The sequence below is a fragment of the Rana temporaria genome, chromosome 6 (assembly GCF_905171775.1).
Source record: "Rana temporaria chromosome 6, aRanTem1.1, whole genome shotgun sequence".
Lineage (NCBI taxonomy): Eukaryota > Metazoa > Chordata > Amphibia > Anura > Ranidae > Rana > Rana temporaria.
The window spans coordinates 218,544,565-218,556,713 of NC_053494.1; the positions used below are offsets into that span (position 1 = coordinate 218,544,565).

Here is a 12,149-nt window from a genome sequence, read left to right on the forward strand (position 1 = left end):
GCGCTGGACATCTAAAATCGTACAGATACAAGCGGCCTTTTTGAGGGCAATCATAATGCTGATGCGGGCCCATGATGAAATTGAGTTTGACTCCCCTGCTCTAGGGTTTTTAAAAAAATTCTATGTATGGCCTTTACATAGTTGCATTGGTCCAATGTAACTATGCACATACCATACCCCTGTGGGATCCCTCTATAACAGGGAACTCCAAACATTATAAACAAAGGGCTTGGTTGTGGCCAGTGGGACTAGACAATTTCTCAGACTTTGTGGTTAGTAGGAGAAGCATTCGTGACCCCATCGTTGGCCGCCAGCGGGAGAAGCAATCGTGACCCCATCGTTGGCCGCCAGTATAGTACCCCATCGTTGGGGGCACGATTCTCCCACTGGCACCCATCGTTGGCCGCCAGCGGGAGAAGCAATCGTGGCCCCATCGTTGGCCGCCAGCGGGAGAAGCAATCGTGGCCCCATCGTTGGCCGCCAGCGGGAGAAGCAATCGTGGCCCCCATCGTTGGCCGCCAGCGGGAGAAGCAATCGTGGCCCCCATCGTTGGCCGCCAGCGGGAGAAGCAATCGTGGCCCCCATCGTTGGCCGCCAGCGGGAGAAGCAATCGTGGCCCCCATCGTTGGCCGCCAGCGGGAGAAGCAATCGTGGCCCCCATCGTTGGCCGCCAGCGGGAGAAGCAATCGTGGCCCCCATCGTTGGCCGCCAGCGGGAGAAGCAATCGTGACCCCCATCGCTGGTCGCCAGTATAGTACCCCATCGTTGAGGCACGATTCTTCTCCCACTGGCACCCATCGTTGGCCGCCAGTATAGCGCCCCATCGTTGGGTGCCAGTGGGAGGAGGAATCTTGCCCCATCCTTGGCCGCCATTATAGCGCCCCATCGTCTGGTACCAGTGGGAGGAGGAATTTTGCCCCATCTTTAGGTCTCAGTGGGAGAGGGAATAGTGCCCTCATATCAGTGGGTGTCATTGGGAGGAATGCTGCCTCACATCTGTGGGAAAAACAGTCTTGCATCAGTGCCCCAAGTGCCAGGTAAAAGGCATGCAAAGGGCCGCAGTTTGGTGACCACTGCGCTAGAAGCTGCAAATAACTCTAGTAGGCACTGCTACTCCAGTGATCTCCATTGGCTTCTGGGTCCCTTACCGAGTGGCTGTGCCTTGCTGCATTGTGAACACAAGAGGTTGGCCCCTCAGCACAGGCGCCGTTCAGAGAATGCTTTGAATGTTCTCACTGAATGCAAAGATGAAGTGAACAGGAACAGGGCGGTGATGCCACGCTTTCCTCCTTGACCAGTCGAGAATGTTATCCATTCACTGAGAGAATGCAAAATGTTCTCTGAATGGTAAACCTCCTGTATCCAAACTTCAGCTGGACTGCTGCTCGTCATGGAAGAAGCTAGTGGAGATCACTATTGAAGCCTGCTACAGTGATTTCCAACTTCTAGACGAATCTCACCTATGTATTATACATTGGTCCAAGCAGGAGGATGCAAAAAAAAAAAAAAAAATAACATAACTGGGAGTTCTTTAACCAAGTGGGCAGGGTGTAAAAAGATGGCAGAAGGTGGCACTTGGAAGATGCAGAGTACTGGATCAGGTGCATGGAGGCAAATTTAATGCCATTTGATTTATTTATACCCATCTATGACCAGTGTAAAGATCAGTGGTTTCTAGAATTGTCTTTACTTGTTCCCCATCACCCACTCAAAACTCGTTGGCCTTTCCAAAAAAAATTGCGAAGGAGTTCTTAGGATAACCCTGAAGAAACTATGCACAGTTTAGTGGTACAATAAAAAGTATGATGAAACAAGCTGAGGCCACGGAGGACTTCCAGCTGCTACGACCAACTACCAGGAGATCCGTAGTGTCAACAGCTGGAGCCCCCGAGATTGTACGGCCTGCTATTGTCAGTCATTGCTGGGGATAAAAGATGCTGCAACTTGGCTAAGCTAACAGCAGGAACATAAGGCAATCAAGTATTAAAGCTTCTGATAGAAAAAGTCCAATGACCCCCCTACAGGAGGTCACTCAGGGGCAGATTTACCAAAGGCAAATAGACTTAAAGGGTAGTTGTTTCAGAGCTTAAAGGGGTTGGTAAAGGTTTGTTTATTATTTTCCAAATAGGTTCATTTAAGCTAGTGCATTGTGGGTTCACTTACCTTTTCCTTAAATTTCCCTTCTAAAATGTTTTTTTTTTTCCTTTGTCCGAATTTCTCACTTCCTGTTCCTCCTCAGTAAGCTTGCCCCCCCTTATCCGAGTCGTTCTGGGTGGGGGTTAGCCAGCGTGCTCGCCCCCTCCCTTGGGACTACATCCCTGCAGGGAGACGCTGTGGTGTCTCCCCGCAGGGATGTAGTCCCAAGGGGAGGGGGCGAGCACGCCGACTAACCCCCAGCCAGAACGGCTCGGATAATGGGGGCAAGCTTACTGAGGACGAACAGGAAGTGAGAAAATACTCCCCATTTTCAGGCCTCCATGGTCTAGTCACATGACCCCGTTGAGAGCCAGCAGCGGCTGCAGGGGAGAGGAGGGAGTGCCGACAATGGCAGGAAATGTCTTGGAGCGAAGTCACCCATAGGCTCCCATGTCCCAGCCACTCCCTCCTCTCCCCTGCTGCCACCGCTGGCTTATATGGGAGTCAGATCACCTGACTGAATCAGAGAGGCTTGATAGGCAAGGATATACTTTTTATTTTTTAAACACAGGTCAAAAAAAAAAAAAAAAAAAAATTGTCAGGAGGGGGTGGGAGCAATTTTAAGACTAGTTAGGTTTAGCCAATAACCAAAGCCCAAATGCCGCACAGCAAATAGAAGCCTGAGTAAGACATATGAAAGCGGTTTTAGCTCTGATCCATGCCCCGACGTGTTTCACCCACATGGCTTAGTCATGTGAAACGCGTTGGGATGTGGCCTGCTAAAGCTGCTTTCAAGGGAGGGGGGCGAGGATGCTGACTAACCCCCAGCCAGAACGGCTCGGATGATGGGGCAATCTTACTCAGGAACAGGAAGTGAGAAATTCAGACAAAAAAAAACATTTAGAAGGGAAATGGAAGGAAAAGGTAAGTGAACCAACAATGCACGAGCTTAAAGGAACCCATTTAGAAAATAAAAAAAACAAAACCTTTGCAACCCCTTAAATAAGGTAAACCTTCACTTTGCAAAGAACACCTAATCATATGCAAGGAGAAAATAGGATTTTTGTACTCACCGTAAAATCCATTTCTCCGAGTTCATGGAAGGACACAGCAGCCTTTGACCTTAGGGTTATATCCACTTCCTTAAGGTCAAAGGCTGCTGTGTCCGTCCATGAACGGAAGAGAAATGTTTTTTTGTTTTTTTTGCTTGCACATGATTGGATGATGAAAGTCAGCATAGCTTCTGCTCATTTACTAAGCTCTAGAGCATGGGTCTTAAAACTACGGCCCCCCAGTTGTTCAGGAACTACAATTCCCATCATGCCTACTCATGTCAGTGTGTTACAATGCCTCATGGGATGTGTAGTTCTACAACAGCTGGAGGGCTGTAGTTTGAGGATCCCTGCTCTTGCAGAGTGAAATTGCACTTTGCCTTTAGTAAATCAACCCCTATATACTTGCTCCAAAATCTTTAAAAAAAAAATACAGCTGTAAAAAGGTAAATCCACTTCTTTCAGACTCTTTAATAAAATGAGGCCACTTACCACTAATAAATCCAACATTGACAAGACAGGATAGGTACAAAATGACGAGTCTATGCAGTATATGAAGCGCACTTCGTTTCCTCATAGATCACCAATTTGTAGATACCATGCCAGCATTTCTGAGAGAAAAATACTCTTGGGGCCTCATATACGTGGGGCAGATCAATGCATACACCCGTGCAAGGGCTGTGTTTACCTGTACAGGTGTTGCGTGCATCCCCCATGCAGTCAGCCCCATGTCAACTGGAACACAGGCCCCTGCACCCAATTTGAAATCCATGTGGGTGAGCAGCCCAGAACGCAGAGTCTGTGCACCCGCACCGATGTAAAATTGGGAGTAGTGTGTGGTCGGTGAGGTGGTTCCTGAATGGACAAGACTCCTTTCATCTTTACTGCTCATTCAATTTATTTTTACCCCCCTTTTTTTTTTTTTAACATCAATGATGTAGCTGCACTGATGCACCTTTTTGATTGTTTAGGCATACTGTATCAGTTAGTCATTTTTGGTACGTCGCTGCCCTATATGGGGCCTGGTTTCAAAGGCTGCCCGTCCATAAGGGGCGCCGCCCCCCCTAATCCATGTGCCCAGCCCCTAATCTACACATGTGGGGAGCCGGACGCATGGAGCCCTGGCTCTTCCTTCCCCCTAAGGCAGGGGACTCCAAACTATGGCCTTCCAGTAGTTCAGGAACTACAATTCCCATCATGCTTTACTTACAATGCTTCATGGAACGTGTAGTTCCACAACAGCTGGAGGGGAATGGCGGATAGCGCTGGATCGCCGTCGCCTCGTTGTCAGTCTAATGACGGGGGGGGGGACGGGGGGGAATTGCTTGCGACGATCACCACCTTCTTGTCCGCCGGAGGGGTGCTTACAAACTATAGGTGGGCCATCAAAACCTTGTTTGGGCCTTGGTGTTAATCTTGGACTTTAACACGACATTGAAGCCTCATGTTTAGTTGCCATCTCCCATTGAGGCTCACATTGCGCTCTTTGAGTGAATCGAGTCTCTTTAGTGATGGTTCTCCAATGACCTACTGGCACATCCCCATGGCTCTTTGGGGCAGGCGTCTCAAACTTGCGGCACTCCAGCTGTTGCAAAACTAAGTCCCATGATGCATTGCCACAGGCAGAGTCAAAATGGGACTTGTAGTTTCGCAACAGCTAGAGGGCAGCCAGTTTGAGACCCCTGCTTTGGGGGATCCACTTCTATACAATTTGGATGAAGAGCAAGTACATACAAAATAGTCTACAACCGCCACATCTTCTGAAGGACTACGAAACGCGTAGAACTTCGAATCCTCCATTGTTGGACATTTCAGTAATATTGATCGAGATATATCAACTTTCCTGTTCGCCGTTGGGGGGCTGTACGGCGGGTAGTTGTGGGGATCACTGCCTTCCCGTTTCGCCTCCACCCCCGGGGGGCCTGGACAGAGGGGAGGCGGCATTTGTTTGCCACCCCCCGGCTAAATCTGTAGCAACATCCACCACAGGATTAGCCTCCCCAGAACCGGATTATACTTTATTCTTATAGAAGGTATCATGTTTATTGTTTTCTAATTGTATAATGCGCATTGCATTACTGGCAAGTTTAGAGTCATGGGAGATTGTTATATGCCTACGTTTTACTACTTCAAACTGGGCGTTCATTTTGTAATGCGTACTAATAGCAAATCTGGGCTGCCTTACTTTTCTAAGTTGTATTTTCTGAATGTGATGGATCAATATTCCAGTTTTAGAAACCTTTTTTTATCCCCCAAAAAAAAAAAAAGTCATAAAAACAATTGATACAGAAAATTGGGAGCAGCGATAGTCTGTGCAACCGCTGCATCCCAACTGACATGAATGGGGCTGCCTGCACGGGGATGCACACAACACTTGTTTATCCCGGTGATCTGACAATATGGTTCCGACTATCAGGATGCCGGTGACTTGTCATTATGGTTCCCCTATCCAGATGGTTCCTGTAAGGACTGCGCAGGCGCAATCCTTGCCGACGGAAGTCTCCGAACCTCGGCCAGCATCCAGGGCGACGTGGGATTTTTTTAACATCCTCCAATCCACAGGGAAGTTAAGGAATGAGCCTGGATGCCGGCCAAGGTTCGGAGATTTCCGTCGGGAAGGCTTGCGCCTGCGCAGTCCTTACAGGAACCATCTAGATAGGGGAACCATAACAACAAGTCACCGGCACAGGTAAACACAGCCCTCGCACTGGTGTACCCATTGATACGCATCACGTGAACAAGGCCTATCACACAATCGGCTTATTCTAACAGGTTTCTATAGTCTATGTACATTGTTCAAAGGCTTGTTGCACACTTATAGCAGCCTCGGATTCAGGCAACAACTGGTCGATCTTCAGCCAGAGGCCAAACTAAGCAATGGAGCGAGTAATTCCCTCTTTTAGTCAAGTGTAGGGTAGGGAGTGTTTTTAAGGGAAGTACAGCTAGTAATGACAAGTCTGAAAAAAGGTACAGCAGGTGAGGATTCAATATCACCAAAAATACAGCGAGGGAAAAAAGTATTTGATCGGCTGCTGATTTTTTACGTTTGCCCCACGGACAAAGAAATATGATCAGTCTATCGTTTTAATGGTCGATTTATTTCAACAGTGACAGAACAAAAATATCCAGAAATAAACGCATTAAAAAAAGTTATAAATTTGCATTTTAATGAGTGAAAGTAGTATTTGACCCCTTCGCAAAACATGACTTGGTAGCAAAAGCCTTGTTGGCAAGCACAGAGGTTTCTTGTAGTTGGCCACCACCAGGTTTGCACACATCTCAGGAGGGATTTTGTCCCTCTACAAGTCTTTAAAGGTTTCCAGGCTGACGTTTGGCAACGCCAACCTTCAGCTCCCTCCACATATTTTCTATGGGATTAAGGTCTGGAGACTGGCTAGGCCTCTCTAGGACCTTAATGTGCTTCTTGAGCCACTCCTTTGTCTTGGCCGTGTGTTTTGGGTCATTGTCAAGCTGGAATACCCATCCATGACCCATTTTCAATGCCCTGGCTGAGGGAAGGAGGTTCTCACCCAAGATTTGATGGTACATGGCCCCGTCCATCATCCCTTCGATGCAGTAAAGTTGTCCTGTCCCCTTAGCATAAAAACCACCCCCAAAGCAGAATGTTTCCACCTCTATGTATGACAGTGGGGGATGGTGTTCTTGGGGTCATAGGCAGCATTCCTCCTCCAAACACGGCAAATTGAGTTGATGCCAAAGAGCTCAATTTTGGTCTCATCTGACCACAACACTTTCACCCAGTTCTCTTGACTCATTCAGATGTTCATTAGCAAACATCAGACGGGTCTGTACATGTGATTTCCTGAGCAGGGGGACCTTTTGGGTGCTGCAGGATTCCAGTCCTTCATGGCGTAGTGTGCTACCAATTGTTTTCTTGGTGACTATGGTCCCAGCTGCCTTGGGATCATCAACAAGATTCTCCCGTGTAGTTCTGGGCTGATTCCTCACTGTTCTCATGATCATTGAAACTCCAAGGCGAGATCCTGTATGGAGCCCCAGACAGAGGAGAGTGACCTCTATTGTGTTTCTTCCATTTGCAAATAATCGCACCAACTGTTGTCACCCTCTCACCAAGCTGCTTGGCGATGGTCTTGTAGCCCATTCCAGCCTTGTGTAGGTCTACAATCTTGTCCCCGACATCCTTGGACAGTTCTTTGGTCTTGGCCATTGGTGAGATTGGAATCCGATTGCTTCTGTGGACAGGTGTCTTCTATACAGGCAACAAGCTGAGATTAGGAGCCCTCTTAACGTGAGTGCTCCTAATCTCAGTTCGATACCTCTGTAGAAAACACCTGGGAGCCAGAAATCTTGCTGATAGGGAATCAAATACTTATTTCACGCATTAAAGTGGTTGTAAACCCTTTACAACCACTTTTACCTACAGGTAAGTTTGCCTACAGTTTAGGAGATATGTCCAAAAATGACGGGCGCAATGTCTACGGCGCATGCGTCGTAGACAATGGCGATCGTGCCGTTCCTAAAGGAGGCCATCGCGTGAATGCGGCTCCGGCCAATCACAGACGGAGCCGCGATACCCGGAAGTAACCCCCGGGAGAGATGTCGGCTGCCCGAGCTGTGTACGAGGATAGCTGCGGGTGCTTCGATCTGAGGCGAGCATTACATAATGAGCCGAGTCGAGTGGTATCTTAATATAGTGCGGTCTTACCCCAAAGGGTCCCAACGCACATGGGAAAAGAGGACCCAGGAACCAAAAGCAGCACAGAGCAGCAGAAAGGGTGGAAGAGAGGCTATGCAGGAAAGGCTTACGTTAAAAGCCAAGTCTTCAGTAACCCACGGAAGACCGAGATAGTAGGGGCCTCCTGGAGCTTTTTTCGTAAAAGTGGGTTTACTTCCTCTTTAAAATGCAGAATTTAACTTTTTTGAAATGCGTTTTTCAGGATCTGTTCTGCATATTTGGTTGTCAAAATAAACCTACCATTAAAACTATAGACCGATCATTTGTCCACTGCCAAATGTACAAAATCAGCAGGGGATCAAATACTTTTTTCCCCCCCTCACTGTAGTATGATGGTTGTTTGTCATTAGATAAATGGTGGAAACCAAGACAGGTTGTCCTACAGTAAAACTTGTCAACAGTAAACCAAAAGCAGGCAATGACCGGTCGTGATGTGATCATGCAATCAGTCAGGAGTCCGTCTTGGGAGGACTATGGGTAAAGGGCATAGGCTGCAAGGTCCAGTCAGCGTTGCGGCATTGGAGACCTGCGTTACATCAAGGACTGGCATGCCTTATTTGGGGGGGGGGGGTGTTATGTTAGTAAGACAGGAACACCCGCACTCACTGGGTTAGTAAAAGAACAAAGTACACAGGACAGGGTGTAGGAATAGAATGGGTAGTAAAGACCAGTTAGCAGGATGGCAAATTATGGAGTCGAGCACTGGTACTAAACCAGCCAATCTTAACAAAAAAAAAAAAACAGATCCAGTAAAAAAAAAGGCCAAAATGACCTATAGTTGCAAAAATATCTGCAGGTTTCTCCAGAATAAAATTTAAGCTTCTCAACTGGTTCGTTCAGACTGCGTTTTAGCAACATGGAGGTGCAATTTTTGCTAGCAAGTAAAAATTTTCCTGATAAACTGGCTCTAGATTGAGGTGTTATGAATGAATCCATTGCACTGATACAGTAGGATTAAAAATATAAAATCAAAGATCAGACGTCTGCGCAATTGGGCACCTTCATGTCAAACCTGAAAAGGGTAAAAAAAAAGCAACTTTAGGTTTATGCCAGAGAACCCTCTTAGGATGAAACCTCTCCAATCACGGTGACATCCAGTTGTTGCTTTTATAAAAGTCGAATTGTCCATGATGTCAGAAAACATACTGTGTATGTATGTCTGCGCTATATACTAGAGCTGCACAATTAATCGTTAAAAAATCGTGATCTCGATTCAACCCCCCCTTGACGATCGCCAATGCAGAGTTTGCCGATTCTTTCATATAACAAGTGGAGAGACTTTGTCAGAAAGAAAATATCCAGGCAGTCTGCCAAGTTTAGATCAAAGAGATAAACTGTTTATAAAGAAAAAAATCAGGGCAGTCGGCCAAGTTTTTAACATGAAACATTGTAACTAATGCTTCCTTCTTAGAAGAAAGGGATAGACTAACAAAAAATATCCGGGCAGTCTGCCATGTTTTTAACATGAAATATTGTAACCAACTTCCTTCTTGCATCAAACTTCTGTGTGTAAAATGCAGGAAGTTTAACCACTTATGCCGCGTACACAGGACCATTTTTTCCGTCGGAATAAACTCAGACGGGTTTTTCCAATGGAATTCCGCCCAAGCCATCTTGCATACACGCGGTCATGCTAAAATCCGACCGTCAAGAACGCGGCGGCGTAAAAACCCTATGACGAGCCGGGAAAATCAAGTTCTATGCTTCCGAGCATGCGTCGAATTGTTTCCGAGCAGGCGTGGTTTTTAGTCCGTCGGAATTGCATCCAGACGAACGGAAATATTATTTTTTTTTTTATTTAAAAAGAAGGAGAGAATAAGTTATTTTTCTAAGTCCGTCGGAATTTCCGACGGAAAAAGTCCGATGGGGTATACACACGGTCGGAATAGCCGATTAAAAAAATTCCGTCTGACTTTTTCCATTGGAAATTCCGAGCGTGTGCAAGTCCAAATCTTTTTCTGACACTTGTTTCTTAAAGCGGGGGTTCTCCCTAAAATGTTTTATTTTTTTTTCTAGCATGTCATTCAGCATAGTAGCGTGAGCTACAGTATGCCTTTATATTTTTTTTTGGCTCTGCCTCGTTTTTAAAAAAACTAGCCGATTCCCCTTGACAAAATGGACCTCAATCTAATGTTAAAACATTTTTTTCGGGTGAACCGCTTTAAGGTCAACATTTTTTGCTAGAAAATTACTTGGAACCCCCAAACATTATATTTATTTTAGCAGAGACCCTAGGGCAGTGATGGCGAACCTTGGCACTCCAGATGTTTTGGAACTACATTTCCCATGATGCTACACTACACTGCAGAGTACATGAGCATCATGGGAAACGTAGTTCCAAAACATCTGGGGTGCCAAGGTTCGCCATCACTGCCCTAGGGAATAAAATGGCAATTGCTGCAATTTACAACATTTTATAACAGAAACTACGGTGTCACACTGTATTTGCCCAGCAGTCTTTCAAATGCAATTTTTTGGGGTAAAAAATACACTTCAATGAGAAAAAAAAAAGAAACAGTTAGCCGAATTTTTGGGGTTTTAATGTGAAAGATGTTACGCCGAGAGAATCGTGATCCATCTTCTAAGCAAAATAAATCGTGATTCTCATTTTAGCCGGAATCGTGCAGCTCTACCATATACAATTTTCAAAATAGTTTTTTTTTTTTTTTTGCAGAACATGAACAGGTGTACTCAGCCAGAGAACGGTTTTAGTGTACCAGTATATTTTACAAGAACAGTAAAAGAAGTCCAGGTATAGTTAGTTCTGCACTGGAGAGTACATATTTGGAATTTGTTAGTATCGAACACAAAAAAATGTCGTCAAGCAACCAGCTAGGAAAAACAATGACGTGTGGTGACAACATGAGACCAAAGGGGTATTTTAAACCCACTTCAGGGAATGGGGGTCACATATACCCTGGACATGAAGTGAAAATTAAGCAGCGTGATGTTCAGACAGGGCAGGGGGACCAGACTGAAGAAGCATTTCTAATAGAAGAGGCGGGAGGGGCTCTCGCGTAGGTTTTGTTTCTGATGTGCTCCTGCGTCCTGCACCTCCAACAAGGGATTGGTCTTTATCCAGCTAGCAAGAGCCTTCAACTCAAAACATTTAACAAATCAGACAAGCAAGACAAAAAAAAGAAAGACAGGTTAACGTCAATAAAATCAACAATCATGACGGTACATATCATGGACAGTCGACATCCATGACATGACCCCCCCCCCACATACCTTGGTTGAGATATGTCAGGGTCTCTTCATGGAGTTTAATAGCAGGGGATGTAGCTGAGCACAAGACATACTGGAATGGGGGCAGCTTTGCATCCGTTTCCGGTGAGATATGCGGTTCTTCCTGCTTAAAAATCGGTAGAGCAAGGACGTCACTAAAAGAAAAAAAAAAAAAAAAAGAAAAGAGGGATTAGTATTCAAGTTCCATTTCATGAAGAGGAGGAAAATACAACACTATGACCAACATTCCAAAAGTAAGCAATTCATCTGCAATGGGATAAAACGACAGGCCTAATGGAGCCAAGCTGGCCGTTTATTAACTAGAACGGGGGGGGGGGGGGGGGTGTTTACTAGGGTAAGATCCACTAATTGGGCCTAGCACTATAGGACCATATAGTGTGAGCAAACTATGGTTGTCCCGATACAAGTATCGACCGGTGTGAATGGGGCCTTACCTGTCCAGGGCACCGGCAATGTCGCCACCCGAAGCCGACCTATCGCTCGGCTCTCGTGTGCTGCCACCGCCACCATCTTCAGTAAGGGTAAGGGAATCAGGAAGTGAAGCCTTGCAGCATCACTTCTTGGGTTTCCTACAGAGCATGCGCGACTCGCGCTGCGAGATTTCACTGGTCCCTGCGTCTCTTCCCAGAAGACGACACGGGGGTGGGGGGGACAAAGGAAGTGGCGTAGATACGCGAGCCACCTGCGGGTACCCATGCCCGGAAGTGGGAGCAAATACCTGTATTACACAGGTATCTGCTCCCCCTGAAAGGTGCCAAATTGGACACCGGAGGAAGTTCCATTTTTGGGTGGAACTCCGCTTTATTTTTTTTTAATTTTTTTAAAGTGTATTTTATGCGTGTACTCAAGAGAGGAGCCGGACTGCAGGAGTTGGGAGTAGGCAGGCCTCCCCCAGAGGCAATCTGCCACCTTTCTCCATGCAATGGTGGGTGTGTGAGGGGGTCCTCCCACACAGCCCGCCCTACCTGCTCCACTTTGAAGCCCAACGGGGCAGA

General features: G+C 46.5%; 1 protein-coding gene across 1 annotated transcript in view; it reads right to left on the reverse strand.

Moving 5' to 3' along the window:
• The window catches only part of TFCP2L1 (transcription factor CP2 like 1), an 85,468-nt gene that overhangs the window by 42,842 nt on the left and 30,477 nt on the right, over positions 1 to 12,149 (reverse strand). Inside the window, exon 2 of the mRNA XM_040358253.1 lies at positions 11,137 to 11,288. Within this exon, the coding sequence (XP_040214187.1) occupies positions 11,137 to 11,288 (152 nt within the window). The remainder of the gene's footprint in view (positions 1 to 11,136; positions 11,289 to 12,149) is intronic.